General features: G+C 54.0%; 6 protein-coding genes across 6 annotated transcripts; 1 reads left to right on the top strand and 5 right to left on the bottom strand.

The window, feature by feature from the left end:
• Nucleotides 1-90: 90 nt before the first annotated feature.
• Nucleotides 91-2,578, bottom strand: SMAC4_01020 (uncharacterized protein; the record flags this gene model as incomplete). The annotated part of the gene is made up of 1 exon (XM_003350081.2): nt 91-2,578. One exon carries the CDS (start codon nt 2,576-2,578, stop codon nt 251-253), a length of 2,328 nt encoding a protein of 775 aa, XP_003350129.1. The 3' UTR covers nt 91-250.
• Nucleotides 2,579-2,763: 185 nt separating this feature from the next.
• On the bottom strand, nt 2,764-3,990 carry SMAC4_01019 (uncharacterized protein; the record flags this gene model as incomplete). The annotated part of the gene is made up of 1 exon (XM_003350080.2): nt 2,764-3,990. The coding sequence occupies one exon, from the start codon at nt 3,988-3,990 to the stop codon at nt 2,764-2,766; it is 1,227 nt and encodes a 408-aa protein (XP_003350128.2).
• Nucleotides 3,991-5,127: 1,137 nt separating this feature from the next.
• SMAC4_01018 (uncharacterized protein) lies at nt 5,128-7,083 on the bottom strand. Its single transcript, XM_003350079.2, has one exon. The coding sequence runs from the start codon at nt 6,741-6,743 to the stop codon at nt 5,526-5,528; it is 1,218 nt and encodes a 405-aa protein (XP_003350127.1). The 5' UTR covers nt 6,744-7,083; the 3' UTR covers nt 5,128-5,525.
• Nucleotides 7,084-7,843: 760 nt separating this feature from the next.
• SMAC4_01017 (uncharacterized protein) lies at nt 7,844-9,626 on the bottom strand. Its single transcript, XM_003350078.2, has one exon. The coding sequence runs from the start codon at nt 9,320-9,322 to the stop codon at nt 7,970-7,972; it is 1,353 nt and encodes a 450-aa protein (XP_003350126.1). The 5' UTR covers nt 9,323-9,626; the 3' UTR covers nt 7,844-7,969.
• Nucleotides 9,627-11,215: 1,589 nt separating this feature from the next.
• Nucleotides 11,216-13,559, top strand: SMAC4_01016 (uncharacterized protein). Its single transcript, XM_024655160.2, has 2 exons — nt 11,216-11,583; nt 11,665-13,559. The coding sequence occupies exons 1-2, from the start codon at nt 11,254-11,256 to the stop codon at nt 13,147-13,149; spliced, it is 1,815 nt and encodes a 604-aa protein (XP_024511078.1). The 5' UTR covers nt 11,216-11,253; the 3' UTR covers nt 13,150-13,559.
• Nucleotides 13,560-13,578: 19 nt separating this feature from the next.
• On the bottom strand, nt 13,579-15,424 carry SMAC4_01015 (uncharacterized protein). The gene is made up of 3 exons (XM_003350076.2): nt 14,845-15,424; nt 14,204-14,775; nt 13,579-14,142 (listed from the first exon to the last, which is right to left on the bottom strand). The coding sequence occupies exons 1-3, from the start codon at nt 15,305-15,307 to the stop codon at nt 13,927-13,929; spliced, it is 1,251 nt and encodes a 416-aa protein (XP_003350124.1). The 5' UTR covers nt 15,308-15,424; the 3' UTR covers nt 13,579-13,926.
• Nucleotides 15,425-16,247: the final 823 nt, after the last annotated feature.

Genomic DNA, 16,247 nt, shown 5'->3' with positions numbered 1-16,247 from the left:
TTTGAATTCAGTACTAAGGCCCATATTGCAATCGAGATCATTGAGGTCGTGCTTGTCCTTTGATTTGCCCAAAAGCTTGAGCTGATTGATGGAAAGAGAAAGCTCAATGAATTTGAAGCAAGAACGAAGCATTTCTTCGATGACCATATGCTTGACGAATTTTCCGCAACAGCTGTGAGGGATCATGGGGAGATAAACTGGCCTTGAGGTAAGGTCGAAGGCGGACCCAGCCATTCCATCATGTCCAAATTTAAGAACCGATTCCTCTTTGTTCCTCGGCGTGAGTTCGGCTCCTACTGGCGCGCCTATTACCCTCTTCTCCGGTTGCTCTCCCGCGCATGGTCAGTTGGCTTTCTCTGCTAGCTACAGGCTGAGAGGGAACTTGCGGAGAAATTACTTGGGCAGGTGGTATCGTCGCAGGGGTGACAGACGGTGAAGGACCAGAAGGGACCAAGCTTGTTTGACGACGAGATCCAGATTCTGTTAAAGCGCGATTTGGCAAGCCGGCCGGTGGAGGCATTTGCCGCTGGTCCTGACGGCGAGTATTCCTCGGAGGAGGCCGAAAGATCCCCAAAGGCGGTGTTGGAACCCGTCCTTGGTTACGATTCGACGCACTCAGTGTCCCTGAAGTCGGATACGATGAATGCTGCTCTTCCCGGGCTGTTCCAAAAAGAGTCCGGCGTGTCGGCAATGAGTGATTGAAGTTGCCGGGCGACGGGGCTTCACGAGTAGCGCCTCTTTCTTGTGATGCATCGCGATGACGTCTCGTAGTAGGTTCGGTGAAGTTCCGCCCAAGGGTAGGTGGACTGGTAGGGTGCACCACTGACGGCTCTGTTCGTGGAGTAGCAGTATTAATATCCGTAGAAGCGATGTGGGATTGGCTGACCACTCGCCAACCTCCGACTTTGAGAACAATTCTTGTCTTCTTTTGCGAACTGGAAACCGGAGTTTCGGGCGCGGGAGACGGAGTTGCAACTGCGGCTGCTACTGGTCTTGCCTCTTCTCCTCTTTGAACGGTCGTCGCTGCTTTTGGGACTGGTCTGGAGCTTCCACTTCCACTTCCAGTAAGAGCATCGTGAGGGGTGCTACTCGGCACTCCTGCCTCTGTATGAACTTGTACCTGCCTTGGTTGTTCCTGTGCTGTTTGCGTCGCAGGTGTTGGGTTCTTCACTTGCTGTCGAGGATTCTTTCTCTCCCTGGCATTCTGAGCTCTCTCCCCTACGGGCTGCCCTGGAGCCCCTTCTCTAGAGGTACTTGCTTCTTCCTGCCGCCTCCGAGATACTCCACGCGCCGCACTAGAAGGCTGAGGAGGAGGGGTGGCAGGAACCGTGCTCGCTTGTCGATTACCTCTGGTTGTTCTAGCAGTCGAAGTAGCAGCTGGCGCCGCCCTAGGATGCTGAGGATCAGCAGGAGCGATACTCGCCTGTCGATTACCTCTAGCGGTTCTAGCAGTGGCAGTAGCGGCTGGCGCAGCCCTAGGAGACCGAGGAGGAGGGTTAGCAGGAACGGTGCTCGCTTGTCGATTCCCCCTGGTTGTTCTCGTAGTCGCGACTGGCACACCGGGAGGTGCCTCGCTGGGGTATCGAGAACTGTACACACTGTTACTTCGTAAGGTACGAGCCTCACTGACACCTCGTGAACCGGGGGCGGGGGTTACTTCCTCCTCATCCTTAGCAAGATCTTCCTTGTCCATGGCGTCAAGTAGGTCCTTGCTGGCTGGCAGTGCCAGAAATGCAGCGGTTCTTGCTTCGAGGGTGGGTAATCCTGTCTCGACCGGTGGTGGTTTGTGAAGGGAAAGATCGATGCCGATGGACAGCAAGTGATCGTTCGTTCGCGAATTAGGAGACTTTGGCTCTTCGGCTGGTGTAGCTTCCTGGTTAACTCTACTCCTCGGTGCCGGCCTAGGTGGAGGTGCCATTGCTTGTTGCTGTTGTCTTTGCCTTTGAGCCTGTCGCACAGCATCCAGCTCCTGATTCCATATTTGCCGCGCTTGCAGGCCCTCCTCTAAATGCACGGATTCCCCATTCAGACTAACCGTATAGTGGCCTGACACCGGGACCAGCAGACCCAATTCAGCAAGCCGTCCTGTCGCCTGTTTCGTCTCTTGGACAGTCAGGACCTTGTCATTGCCAGCGCTTCTGTGCGCAAGTGGAAGTTCCAAAACTGAGGGATTCACCAGACCAGGCGGTGGCGGTCGCATCGACACTTTTCCTGCTTCTGCTCTTCTGGCCTTCTCGATGCTGTTCGTCCTTTCTTGCTCCTCTTTCCAGATGCTTCCCAACACCTCACCGGCTACTTCAGCTAGTATATCCCCGCTCAGCAGTCGCCCATTGATTTTGATAAAATACAGAGTTGCGTCGTCGTACCATGTGTTGCTGACTCCCATGTATTCAGTCAACCACTCTGCCACTTCGTGCAGACCCAGGCAGCGCAGGAATGCTTGACCCTGGCGGATACGTTCGGGAGATACGGAGTCGGTGAATAGACCTTCCGGCTTGATGCGGTCCAGAGCATTGCGGACTGCATGGATTGACGTGACTGCGGCCAGCTGCTTGTTGAGGTTATTGAGGATGATCATCTTGCGGGTTTCTTGGTTGATCAAACACAAGAGAGATATGATGTCGTCGGAAGAGAGGGACAGCAGCCTGCACATCTGCCCGAAGGAGTACGGCGGTTCATGGATGACTGTTAGGAGGTAAGTGATGAGGTATTGGATGTTGGCAGGCACAGAGGTCCAGTCGGCAGTCGCTACGCAAGATGTATTCAGTATCTGCCCAAGAGAGAGATCTGGATTAGCTGACAACGAATTTCCATAGACGATTCGGTTTTTTCAAGAATTACCTGGACTGTAGAATTCCCAACCCCCCAGGGATTGACATCTTGAAAGGGATCGATACCATGAAAGTACCCGTCGAACTCTTCAGGCATCAGTCTAGGATCCATCGTGCTCTGAGTCTTGGAAACCTCCTCCTCCCTTGTAGGCAAAACCTCTTTCCCTTTGCCTTTTTCTGCTGCTGTTGGCCGTCGTCGCGGACTCCTTGGCCGCCTTTCTATCGTGGATGTCCACCGCGCTTTGGGGAGAGACTCGACAAGTTGTCTGGTTGAGAGAGGTAAACTCCCACCACCGCCGCCGCCCATAACCGTATCCCCATCGGAATCTCTTTGATTCTCCCCTGCCGCCGCAGCAGTTGCAATTGCCAATGCCGCTGAAGCCAGAGGCAGTGCGGGACTCACAGTCCGCCCCTGGTGGTTTAGGGCCGCCGAACTCTGAGCGGTGCGACTCCTAGCCCTCTCGACAGCAGCCACCGCCTCGATCTGATTCCTGTAATTCACGTTCCTCGCGACTAGCAACAGTCTGACCTTCTTGCCTCCCATGTCCCTTTGCTGAATTTTCTCCTCCTCCACCTCCCCTTCTTGTCTGTCCTCTTCTTGTCCCTCCTCCTCCCCCTCCTCCTCTCCCTCAGAGAAAGACGATCCAACGTCCCACTCAAATTCCATCTCCCGACTCTTCTCCCACCTTTCCCTTTTCTCCTTATTGTCAACATGGCGACAAACGTCGACGCTCAAACCGAGCGACCTCGCCATCGCCCTCTCCCTATTCCTATCCCTCTCCCTTCTAGAAGGTCTATGACAGCAGTCGCAGGGAAACGGGCTAATATCCCTCCTCCCCACCACCCGCTTCCTCAGCTTCAACTTTTCAATACGCTCATGGTACCAAGCCTCGTACTCCATCATCTTCGGGATTTCTCGTTGTTCGCGAAGTTGCCGCCGGACTTTGTACACCTCGCTCGGCCCCGGCCCGACGTGCGTGACGGGGTCGAGAGAGGGGAAGGCGCATTTGTCGACGAGGTCGGGGTCGAAGGGCGGGCGGGTGTCGATGGGCTTTCTGGGAGGCGAGGGAGGTCGGAACTCGGTGTATGTGTCTTCCTCTTGCTTGTAGCCGTAGTATACGGGTGGCCGGCGGGTGCGCTGGGGTCTGGAGGAGGCCATTTTGGTTGTTGCTGTTGTTGGTGTTGGTGTTGGTGATGCTGGGTTGGAGGGAGGTACGAAGAAGTTGTTGTCCGTTTTTTAAGGGTAGTTGGTGGTACACGTTTGTTTGTCGTGGTGGTGGTGAAAGGAGAGTAGTTGTTCGCCTTGTGAGAGTTGCCAGGACGCGACTGTTGACGGGTTGAAGGTGACAGTTCAGGTACTCTTTTGTTGATCCTTTGCCGGAGAACAGGAGACGGTTATTCATTCGCGAACGAGAGCAAGCTGTCCCTGTTGTCTGCCCACAAAGCTGTCAGCTGGATGTGCTTATTTCTGTTTTGTTTTGTGTTGTTTTGTTCTGGTTGCTGGTCTGGTCTGTAGAAAGGTGGAAGACGGACTAACCTTTGTCGAGCAAGCCAGATCTTTGCTAGGTATGGAAGAGGGAGCTGAAAGCAGTGAAGGCGCCGAAATTCGGTGAAGGGGTATCAAGGTTAAAAGGTTCTTGAACAAGCAGTCGCTAGAATAAAGTCCGTTAAGTTGTCGCTCGTATATCGTGTCTTCTGGTTCCGTTTGCCTTCTTAATCGAGTAGATAAGAAGCGCGCCGTTTCAGACCTGGGACTGTAAACCCCACGCGACCTTTGCTAGCGACAGGTTGTTGAGACGGATAGCAAGAAAGGCGAATGCTGGAGAGTGTTGATGCTTGTTGAAGGTTCATGGAGTAGGAAGCACGTGTGAAGACGGGAGTTCGTCGGTCGTTGCAGACGCGACACGGTGTCAGAGGAGACGACGTATGCAAGTGAATGGACGCGACAGAAGTATTTCATGACGGGCCGTTATCGGAATCTCCAGACCGTCAAGGTTCATTTTGATCGGTTATCGTGAGATTTTCATCTAATGTCTGGCACTCCCGCAATTGCGCCGTGATTCCAAGTGTTTCCATGGTTCAATGATAGGACCGGTGTTGTTGGGACGATGCCATGTAATGGGGGGCATGTCAGTTCTGCTTCGAAGAGGAGGATATGTTCGATAGACTTGCTTTCGGAATTGACGAGGACGGGAACGGGTCATATTCGGAGCCCACTCTAAGATCGATCATGAGATTACAGTATGCGCAAATGGCACTTCGTATATTCCTGTGTGGATATGGAACTTTATATTACTGTCCGTATCAACATTTGATTTATCAAGTTGAATTTTGGACCTTTTTTGTTTTCACCGTCACCCCCAACGATCATCTTCTTCTCGTCCTGAATGAAATATGACAGAACATTGTTTGATTGGGTATGAAGGATAGATAAGGTAGGTATGTAGATAGTTACTAACTGTTATCTCAACCCGCTTAAATGAGCAATGGGCAAAAGCAGAGAACAATAACAAGAACAACAAGGTAAAAGGGGTAGGTAGGTAAATAACGTACGTACTGTTCCCTAGCTGAGCACTAAATTTGTTCAACCCCTTATGTCATGCCTCGCGATCGATATGCCATTCCATCTTCAACTCTTACCTCTCTCTGATCACCCGCTCCGTCGTAGAAGCCATTATGCTATAGACTGACGACTTAGCATGTCCTGCCTCCCTCGCCACCCCCGGTCCCGTTGTTGTTATTTATGCGTCCTTGCGGAAGCCTCTCCACAAACGGCGCAAAGTTCCTGTGGTTCCTCCTTCCTGGTCCTCTTCCCTGCTGATATTCCCTTGCCTGGCGTGCAATTTCCCTCCTCGCCTCTTCCGATGAGTAGCTATCAGCGGCGGCAGACATCTCAGCATCTTCCTCGAGATCACTATCATCATCCCCATCCAAGAAGCCCACAGTTGCCAACTGTCTCTTCAGCTTGAGCGTCCTCGTCTCGTTCGTAGCGAGGCCGGCATCTTTCTTGTTGGCCTCCTGGCCCTGCCACCGCATCCTCTTGGCCATCAGAATGTCCTCGTAGTTCTTGAGATAGCGCCGCGTGTCGTCGTCCCAGGCCACGCAGAAGCGGCGGTAAAGCACGAACCGGAGCGCGTGGACTAGCTCACAGCCCCAGACTTCGACCAGGTAGGCCACCACCACTGCGGCTGAGCGCTCGTTGCCTGTCTCGCAACATACCAACACTTTGCCCTGCTGGGTGCCGGAACTCCGCTTGTGTACCGAGATCAGGTGGCGGGCCATCTTCTCGTTGAGGCGAGGGAATTCCCTGATCAGCTCTTGTAGGTTGCTAACTCCCACCGCCTCGACTTCCACGCCCAGATCCTCGCAGACTTTCTTGGCCGCCGGTCCTAACGTAGGAATGGTCTTTGGAACCCCGTCCGGCTTATTTTGCTGTTGATGCTGTTGTTGTGGTTGTTGTCCCTGTCCTCCCCCAAGTCCCATTTTCCCCATCAACCCCGTAAGTCCCATGAGCGAATCCCTAACCACCACCACCATCGTCATCCCTTCTTTCTCCATCCACGCCTTATCCCTCACCACGCTCAACGGACCTAACCACAGGCTCGGATCAATAACCGGTTGCGCCGACCGACGGGACGAGTACTCCCAGCTCGAAGCCTGGTCCTCGGCTTCCTGCGGTGCACCGCCGTGGGTGATTATCGAGGTATAATCGGAGTCCAAGTCGAAGAGGGATGGGTCCAAGTTGCGCGGGGAGGGGGTGATGGTGACAGAAATGCGGCCCATGCACCGCGAGGCGGGGATGTCAACTGTTGGAGGCGAGGGCGGGCAGGTGTCGTAGGGGAAGGCGCGGGTGAAGGAGGTGTGCTCCAGGGAGCCGGGGGAGGGCGTGTGAGGAGCGTGTGGATTTTCCATTTTGGTGTTTTGAGGCGGGGATTGGGCTTGAGATAGTGGTGAGAAATGTCTTGTTTATTCGAAGAGCTCTGGGACAAGAACTGGACGTGGTTTCTTGTTGTTGTTTATTAATATTGAGTGACGGCTAAGTCAGCTCTTGTGTTGGGATGACGTCGACAAGGAGGACCTCGGCTCGCGAAGTGAGGACAAATTAGCTCGACTGGGAAGAATTCGGTAACCTGCAGACTAGGCTCAAGAATGAGTGGAAGTGGTGCTGAGCTCTGGTAGTTGCGGCCAGACTGAGAGTTCAACGGAAGTGAGTTCAAAGTTGAAATCGTCCAAATTGTGTTGACTTTGTCCGAGTTGTTAGGAAGGTGTAAAAGGCGAGTGGATCGTGGAGGTCGATGCCTAGAAAAAGTACCACTGTATTTGTACTAAGAACGTGGCAGGCGCTAGGCGGTCTTTGGCAGAGAGTGGAAAGAAGAATATGCGAGCAGGTAGACGGTTTCCGACCCGCGAGTAGTTGATGTCATTCACCTGAATGAAGCACTTTCCATCTCATTCTGTTCACAGGTCAGGAGAAGGAAGCGTGAAGGAGGTGAGTTGTGAATGAAGAAAAGACAAGATGAACATGGTAAGTAAAGGTTTGACTGCTAAGATCCTTTCTTAACAATTCAACTTACGAATCACGCTTTCCTCTTGTTAACTAACAAACAAACACCCTCCAAACATGCAGGCGGAGACGAAGAGGGGAATGCCCCAACCGCATGCAATTGGCTGCACTGTAGACCCTGCAGCCTGGCCAATTCAACGGCCAGGCCCGCAGCTCCCCCGCCAGTGGGCACCAGTCCGGGCACCCAGATGTTGGTGCCCCTGAAATGGGAACCTTTGAAGGTCTCACTTAGCCTGGACTTGACAAATCATCCAGAGACGCTCTCCATCTCGTCATGATCGCAGGAGTAGCAAGGAGAAACAGAGAAATAAATACACCGGAAATGGTGATCAGAAAGACGTCGTATAAATATGCCCGGTAAAAGAATCCGCCAGGTTCACACTCGGCTTTTCTTCTATCTAACCATACTCGCACCAAAAAAATACACCACACCATTACAGATAACATCGCCAGGCTGCATAATACACGTTGCTTCGTGGTCCCGTAGATCGTAGACTCTCAATGAACTTTGTCGTCGGCGTCTTTCTTGCCCGCAAGTACTCAATATCCCTCCATCTATAAGTTGCGCCTTGTCTTATAGGTTCATACCATCGGGCCCCACGCTGCTCTCCTTGGCCAACGGCGAGGGGTTCTCCGGCGTCACGGACCTGGATTCGACCTTCGGCCTCGTCTTCGTTGCCGAACCAGGAGGAGCCAAGGTCTTCTTTCTCCTGGCCTTCTCCGGCGTGAGCGAAGAGCTTCCCTTTCTCGTCAGTCCAGGCTCGTCAAGCTCGCCCCTTGGCGACGGCGTCGGTGTCGTGCTGCGCAAAGCACTTCCGTTCATGCTTCCCCTCCTCGTGCTGCTACTTCTAGTACGCCTGTGTTCACTCGACACGGCCGCGGCGCGAGGATGGAGTGCCTTTTCGGACACGGAGCTGCCGTGATGATGATGATGATGATGGTGGTGAATCTTCGACACCGCGGTCCGTCGCCAGGGAAGCCACCAGAACCAGCCGCCAGTCTGCTTGCGCAGCTTACGATCGCGTTCCTTGAGCTTGGCCCTCAACAGCGCGCGCCGCTCGTTCTCCTTCTCCCAATACTCGCTCCTGTACAACTCCCAGTTCTCCCTGAACGTAGGACTAAACGGCTTCGCCAGCAGCAGCAGCTTGACGTAGTCGCCTCCGGGGCTCACATCCTCTTCGTGTCCTCCCTTCTCCATGTCGTGGCTGCTCACGTTCACAACCGGCAACGTCGGGTGTCCATGCCCACTCAATCCCAACTCCCGATCGACCTCCTTCAAAATAGCCGGCTCCACATAGCGATAGCTCGACGTTGCGTTCGAGAACAAGCCGTACGTCAAGAACCAGCCGATTGTGCCCAGCGCCTCCTTCCACCACGGTCTCTTCATCAGAACCACCTTGCAGTTGAACCCGCGCAGGCCGCGGTTGCTAACCGTCAGCCAGCGGCGGGGCCAGCGCACGCCGCGCTCCCAGATGCCCGTGGCCCAGACCAGCACGCCCGTCATGATGCCGCCCAGGAAGCAGACCTTCTCGCTCGTCTCGACGACCCAGTAAACACTGCCACCCACGCCACTGCCGTCCTCGCGCGGAGCCAGGAAAAGAGCGTACCCGAACCCGGCCGTCCAAAGGCCCAGAAGGGCTAGAAAAAAAGTGTGGTGCCGGCGGCGGGCGCGCAGCTCCAGGTATTGGGCCCGCAAAGAGGCTTCGAGGATGAGCAGGTTCAAATAGATCATGGACGGCGACGAGGGCGTGTGGCTGAGCGGGTCGCTGCTGGCAATGCCACTGTGGCTGCCCTTGGTGGGTGTCGAGGGCGCATTCGACGAGGCAATCGGGGTGGTGCCGCTGATGGCCCTGTTGAGGTTGTTGAGGTGAGGCAGGTCTTGGGCCATGGGCGCACCCTTGACGATGGAGTCGAGTGCGTCCGCCATGGTTGTGACCGTGACCGTGACCGTGACCGTGGTCGTGTGTGTGTTCCCTGCTTTTGTGTATGTGTCCCGGACGGTAACTCGTCGGTCGGGGGGCAGCGCAAGGGATGCGCGCAGTAGAGGTACTGGCTCGGTATCCGAGGGAAGGGGGTTCGGTTGGTCGTCAGCCCGGCCGCACGGAATCGGAGGATTAGGTGTATTATTATCGGCAGTCGTCTAATTCAAAGTGTCACGGCAGCATGTCTGCCCAAAGCGGTATGGTTGTCGGTGGTCGGACTTGACTTGTTCGATGTAGGTATCGGAGTCAAAAGCGGGAAGGGTTTTGCGCAATGCGCGTTCGGGTGTCCGCGGGAAGCCCCTGTCGACTGTCACGGATGCGTCGAGGTAGCAATGCGTGGACTCGTTCGGCCGGTGTCAGCCTTGTGCGACTCTTGTGTGGTGTTTGTTTGGTCTGAATGGAAAATGTGTGATGCCTGTCGAGAATAAGGATAAAATGGACCGTCTGGAATCTGTTGAGAAGTGCTAGAACGAACGGGCTTCTGGCTAGTTGACCGCTACCTTGGGAATCCTTTCCTTCTTTTAGGCGTGTTTTTGGAAGGAGCCGGACACTGCGTCACCTGTTTTCTAGGGGTTTGTCTTGACCGCCTCAGACCACTGCACGCACCACTTAGGCGGCTATACTTTGATAGTGATGTTGAAAGGGGGCCTTTATAAGCTGTAATTGTTCATTTGGTTTATACGGAAAATGGTTCCCGTCATGAGAAGCCGAACCGTGGAGTATCTGGATGTTGAGGAGAAGGAATCCAGAAAACCAGAAAAAAAGGGGACGTCATTGCTGCAGGTGGTCAAGTACTTTCAAGCTACTTTTTCAAGGCTGACAATTGCTACCATTATAAAGTAGCGCTTGGGTACCCAGAAGAAGTGGAGAACTCCTGTTGTTGGGTGGGCTTTTGGCTCGCAACTTCACATTCTCACATGCAAACAATGCAGCTTCTGAAGAGCACTCCTTTCAAAGTGGAAGGGTCTAAAAGGCAACCTGTCTTCTCTCCAATGGAAGCTCAGAATAAATGAGAAAAAAATATCAGCCAGAGCTGGCCAACTGAAAACAATTCTCTAGACAGGTGTCAACAAACTTTGACATGATAGGCCGCAGCAACGGGTTTTATCGAATCACCAGTTCCGGAGCCAGAAAAAGTTGTTGAGACGTCATCGGCTCAGATCTGGGGAAGGGGGATGCTCAGATTCACTGAATCGAGACAATGTGGGCTGGCCTGTGGAGGTTGATCGGGGTGTCGGGCCCTGGGGACGCGCTAATTCCGAGGCAAAATGCGGGCAAATGCGGGCACCCAACCGCATCGACCGCACTGGACTTTTGGGAGATGGAAATGGGAACATGAACAACAATGACAATGGCTGAATCATTGGAAGAATCAAAACTGGACGGACAAATGGTCGCCAATTCCCGTCCCCAACCGCAATCTCAACGAATTGGGGGAAAGCTGACATGATGTGAATGGAACCTCCGGACCATTTTACCCTCGTTGGGAGGCGGGAACTTTGCAACTGGCCACAGCTTCTTCAACAAAACTCTCATATGAACTGGTCAGGTGAGTGGCCAAGTAGAGCGGTCTGTTTCGCCCGCGGATCGTGTTCGTCCAGATCTTGTCATTGGTGCCATCGAGATCCATATGTTAGAGCCCAATATAAGATCTCTACCATGTACACTATCTAAACCGACTAGGCCCATGCTTAATCATGCCGATTCCCCGATGGTCCATGTAATGCGATAGGCTCGGGCGCATTCGCTCGCAACCTAAAGCCACTTCTGCCATCGTTGGCTTGAAACATACAACGTATAATAAATGTGTCAGCATCCTTCCAATTAGTAAGGGGGGGCATCCGTTCAACGCGCAAACCTCCCTGCTGCCTTGAGGATGCTCAAGACATATCCTACAGCCATTTCACTTCCTAAAAGATTGAAGCTCGCCTCCGCCCTTAGGCGCTTCAACTCTACTACTACCACTTCCGAGACGTCCTCTCCCGACCCGACTTATACACAATCCGGCTATCGCCGATTTCGACGTCAACCAAGACCAGCCATCAACACAACCACCACCAATTCCTCGACCATGTCGGCTTCCGACACCACTCTTCCTCCTCCCTCGTCGCGGGCAACCCAGACAAAGGCCGAGAAGGATTCAAAGTCTCGCGGTGCCGGCTCTGCATTCTTTCCTCTTGGGTACAAGGAAGCCGCACAGCAATGGGTATGTTATCCTTTGTTCCACTTAGTTTTACAACTTCTACGATGAGAACCGTTCCTCTCTAACACGACATTTTTGTCGCAGTGGTCCAGCGTAACATCCCGCCAAGCAGAGCGCAGTGTCCTCTCTTTCATCCCCTACCTCCGCGAAGCCACGGCCGACAACGCCTCCACAGCCTCTCAGCTTTCTGACCTCGCCAATGCCGACCCCTTCGGCCACCGCGTATGGCGCCAAACCATGGTCCCCCTCTCCGGCAAAGACCGAGCCCTGAACGAATTCTCGATCGAGCGAGTAGGCGAACAAGCCGATGACACCCTCGTCATGCTCCACGGTTATGGAGCCGGTCTCGGCTTCTTCTACAAGAACTACGAGCCGCTCAGCCGCGTGCCCGGCTGGAAGCTGTACGCGCTCGACATGTTGGGAATGGGCAACTCTGCGCGGCCACCGTTCAAGATCCACGCCAAGGACCAGCAGGGCAAGATCCGCGAGGCTGAAGCCTGGTTCATCGATGCGCTGGAGGAGTGGCGACGGGCTCGCAAGATTGAGCGGTTTACGCTGATGGGCCATTCATTGGGTGGCTACCTCGCCGTCTCATACGCGCTCAAGTACCCCGGTCGTCTGAACAAGTTGATTCTCGCTTCGCCGGCGGGTATTCCCGAGGATCCGTGGGCCGTTAACGCGGCGATGCCGGAGCCGGAGGAGTCCGCTTATGGCAACGAGTTTACGCAAGATCAGGAGAGTATCGTCAACCGCGAGACGCCCGAGGGCGGCGCAAACACTGCTTTCATCCAGGCTGATTCCAAGGACAAGAAGGCTGTTGCTTCGTCGATCAAATCCAACTACTCAGCCGGCAAGACCTCCGGTAACGGCAACACCAACGCCAACGGTAACGGCAAAAAGGACACAGCCCCCCCTCGCCGCCCCATCCCAGGCTGGGTTTCCTGGCTCTGGGACGCCAACGTCTCGCCCTTCTCCATTGTGCGCATGACCGGCCCCTTGGGTCCGCGCTTCGTATCAGGCTGGACCTCTCGGCGCTTCAACCACCTGCCCCCCGACGAAAAGGAGGCCTTACACACCTACTCCTACTCGCTCTTCCGCCAAAAGGGATCAGGCGAATACGTCCTCCCTTACTTACTCGCCCCGGGCGCGTTCGCTCGCAGTCCCGTGATCAACCGCATCCAGGAAGTCGGTCGGCAAATCATCTCCCAATCCCAGCCCCAAACACCAGAAGGAGCACCAGCTGCGCCCCTCCGCGAAGCCGGGTTCCCCATCATCTTCCTCTACGGCGAAAACGACTGGATGGACGTCGCGGGCGGGTACGCTGCCGAGGAGAAGATCAGGAAGAGGGTGGAGCAGGCTTTGTTAGATCCCAAGCGAACGGAAGAAGAAAGGAAGAGGGAGAATGGAAGTGCCAAGGTGGTGGTTATTAGAAGAGCTGGGCATCATTTGTATATTGATAACCCGGAGGAGTTTAATGAGGTTGTGAGGAAGGAGATGGAGGAGACGAAGGCGTGGGGGGCGAGGATGAGGAGGGAGGGGTTGCTCCCGCCGACGCCGGCTGAGAAGTAGCTGCGTTGGGTTGGGTTGAGTTGAGTGGTCATATTGGATTGGGTTTTGGTAAAGGGTTGTGTTGGGTTTGGCTTAGACAGATGGCATCTTTTTGGGGTTTCTTTTTTTGTCTATAACTTTGTCCCTCTGGATGTGTATATATAGCGGCGTTGTGGGTTTTTGTTTTGGTTTTGGCTGTATGGGATGGATGGATTGGGAGGGATATGGTTGGCGATGGGCGACGACCGTGTCTGGACGGGATGCACTCTTGGTGTTTATAATGAGCGTGAATCTAGGCATTGAAGGAGTTTTTTGGGAGGAAGGGGAGCAAAGGCGCCCGCAATTGAAGATAGAGCTTCTTGTGTAAAGACGTTTATAGAAACGTATAGGATAGGATGTGCTTATAGAAGTTAATGGATATCAGTCCAAGAATTAGAAGCTTACAATCTCAGCGATGAACAATATTCATGGTATATAACTATGGTTGAGAAGTGCGGCACTGTAGGGGCAATTTACTGTTGAACCAGCCTCGAGACCATTATTTGAAACCTCCTGTCATTTTTTCGTGCCTTCAGTTAAAATACCATTGATAATAATAAAACAACGCCATTCAAAGAGACTCTCCCACGCATTCGCTCGGACCAGGTTTTCCCTCATCTCCATTTACGCTGCCGCATCCTCCAAGGATGAAAAGACCTCCGCAAGGATGTCATGCCATTACGATGGCATGAGTTTGAGACGAAAGAACTCCCTCCCCCCGGAAGATCTCACAACAACTTCCTAACCAAGTCACACTCCCTACTCATCGTCTCCAAGCTCCTCCACCTTCGGGGCAACGTAGTTTCGCTGTGCTGCCGCCGTAGGTGTAGCAGTAGCAACTTGAGTGTCGGTAGCGGTGGTCACAGCAGTAGCCGGAGCAGGTTGACCGGTAGTAGCGGCAAACGCAGCATTGGCCTTGGCACTTCCGGCAGGAGTCTTGGATTTGCTCTTCTTCTTTCCTTTCTTGGGGTTGGGCTTCACAATTGTCAGTATGAGCACTTTTTAGTTCAGCGACAGAGAAGACGAAAAAACTCACATCATGCCAAGCCCAGACAGGTTTGAAACTTTCCACGACACTGACGTCCTCCCACAGGTTCGGGAACAGCCAGAAACCCGGTGATAGCACAAAGTACGTGATGCAGAACAGGATAACGCGGAAGATAGCCATGGCAAAGAACAGGCCCAAGAACATCAGGAAGCCCCAGCTGAGGTAGTAGACGCCCTGGCGCATCTTGAGAGGCCACAGCGGGTACAGCACCACGGCGAAGATGACCAGCAGCGCGAGCGCCGCGTACACCTTACGCATCATCTGGCTGCCCTCCCACAACCACACGTAGTACATGTCGTCCTGAGCGTCCTGCTGAGGCTCAATCCGCACCGTCCAGAGGCCCTTGACGCGCTTGCCCCCGCCGTGCGGCTTCTTGGTGGGCGGGTGGTCGTGGCCCTCGTGCGGGTCGATCTTGACGACGCGCAGGGCAAGCATTGACATGGGCAAAAGCTTGAAGGTGTTCTCGAGCGAGGCGCGGTCGGTGATCTCGGGCAAGAGGGGGTTCTTCTTGCGAGCCTTCTCGTAGGCGGGAGACTGGAGGGCACGGAGGGCACGTTTGACTGGAGATGTCATGTCAGGTTAGCAAATTGAATACTTGGGGGGTTTCAATGGTGTGGCATATAGCTCACCTCTGAACATGTCCTTGCGTTCGTCATTAAGGATGACGGTACGGGGCTTGAGCTCCTGGCTGCGGAGGAACTTGGCGAGAGCGAGAGCTTCGGGCTTAGGAGGGCCGGGAACAATAGGGCGAGCTTGACCGGCCGGAGGGCCATGCTGGTGAGGGTGAGGGTGTTGATGTTGATGCTGGTGCTGGTGGCCGCCTTCGCCTTGAGATGCTCCCTCTCCTCCTCCTTCTCCTCCTTGTTGTTGTTGCTGTTGTTGCATCTGCTGTTGCATCTGCATCTGTCTCATCATCATCTGCTGATGTTGTCTCTTGAGCTGCTCGACAAACTCGGGAACGGTCATGCCAGCCTTCTCGGCATCAATGGCAAGCTGTCTCTGGATCGCCTGAATTTGCTCGGGCGAGGGCATCTGGCCAGGAGGCGGCATGGGCATTTGCCCTTGGCCCGGTTGAGGAGGACCCTGATTCATGGCGGAAGAGTTCTATCTGTTGTCTCTTGCGATGATTTCGACGTCTCGGTAGAAAGGAGCTGGCAATTGTGGTGTTCCGGGAGAGTCCTGGGTCAGCAATTCCTTGCGTGTCTTGGTGGTTGATAGAAAGATGCCGTTGCACTAAAAGGATGACGGAACTAAACCTCCATGCAAAGCTGCGATCTGTACTTTACACATCCCGACCAGTGGCAGCCAGGCCTATTGCGGCAGCTGTGAGCGCTAGGCCCGTGGCCCTTGCTTTGAATACCGTGGCCATGGCCCAATGACATTCAGGCCAAGACTGTACAATGCATATCCCACGTTTAACCCTGGCTCGGGTCTTTGTCTGCTCCTGCAGCACTCAATCAACGGGACTTCCGGCTATAACCCTGAGCAAGGTTGAGCCTCATGGAAACTGAGAGGTGGTTATGTATCAGCCACAACTTGGAATCTGAGAAAGTGGCTTGGACGGTAAGTCATCCATCACTGCTGCATGTTCAATTAAACTCGGATTCATGACGCGCCCATCTCTCAACCCCATCACACATCTCATTAAACTGACGCGCTTCAACGAGGACCAATGATCTCTCTGCGAGGAACAATTCCGCTAAAGTCGGCGTCGGGAAGCCTGTATCATTCTTGTGTCTCATGGGCATCGCAATCTGCTGGTCTTGCTCGGTTCGAACTGCCTTCCTTTTCCCCTCCAAGTCGTTGAAAGTCTGGAGTCACGGTTTCTTCCATCGCATCTTCGCACCGCATATTTTGTGTCTCTGCACAGCAGCGACATTGCCCGTCTGTGCTTCGCAATCCACGCATCTCGGCGCTTAACCCAACAACCGATCTCATACCTTCTCATGCCCTCAAAATCACCATGTCAATATTGGCCACTCTCCATGCCCCCCACCCCAAACCGAGGTGAAAATTGACGTTGGAGGCTTGG

This window comes from Sordaria macrospora, chromosome 3 (assembly GCF_033870435.1).
Source record: "Sordaria macrospora chromosome 3, complete sequence".
NCBI classification, from domain to species: domain Eukaryota; kingdom Fungi; phylum Ascomycota; class Sordariomycetes; order Sordariales; family Sordariaceae; genus Sordaria; species Sordaria macrospora.
The sequence above is the reverse complement of the archived record's forward strand: the minus strand, read 5'-3'. Positions and strand labels throughout refer to the sequence as shown.

What these genes read in the sequence shown, in the direction of transcription:
- SMAC4_01018 (XM_003350079.2), bottom strand. Translation starts at nt 6,743, where the DNA reads ATGGAAAATCCACACGCTCCTCACACGCCCTCCCCCGGCTCCCTGGAG.
- SMAC4_01017 (XM_003350078.2), bottom strand. Translation starts at nt 9,322, where the DNA reads ATGGCGGACGCACTCGACTCCATCGTCAAGGGTGCGCCCATGGCCCAA.
- SMAC4_01016 (XM_024655160.2), top strand. Translation starts at nt 11,254, where the DNA reads ATGCTCAAGACATATCCTACAGCCATTTCACTTCCTAAAAGATTGAAG. An exon ending in AGGAAGCCGCACAGCAATGG is followed by an intron (nt 11,584 to 11,664) that starts GTATGTTATCCT and finishes TTTTTGTCGCAG; the next exon opens with TGGTCCAGCGTAACATCCCG.
- SMAC4_01015 (XM_003350076.2), bottom strand. Translation starts at nt 15,307, where the DNA reads ATGAATCAGGGTCCTCCTCAACCGGGCCAAGGGCAAATGCCCATGCCG. An exon ending in ACGCAAGGACATGTTCAGAG is followed by an intron (nt 14,776 to 14,844) that starts GTGAGCTATATG and finishes TGACATCTCCAG; the next exon opens with TCAAACGTGCCCTCCGTGCC. An exon ending in CTGTCTGGGCTTGGCATGAT is followed by an intron (nt 14,143 to 14,203) that starts GTGAGTTTTTTC and finishes ACAATTGTGAAG; the next exon opens with CCCAACCCCAAGAAAGGAAA.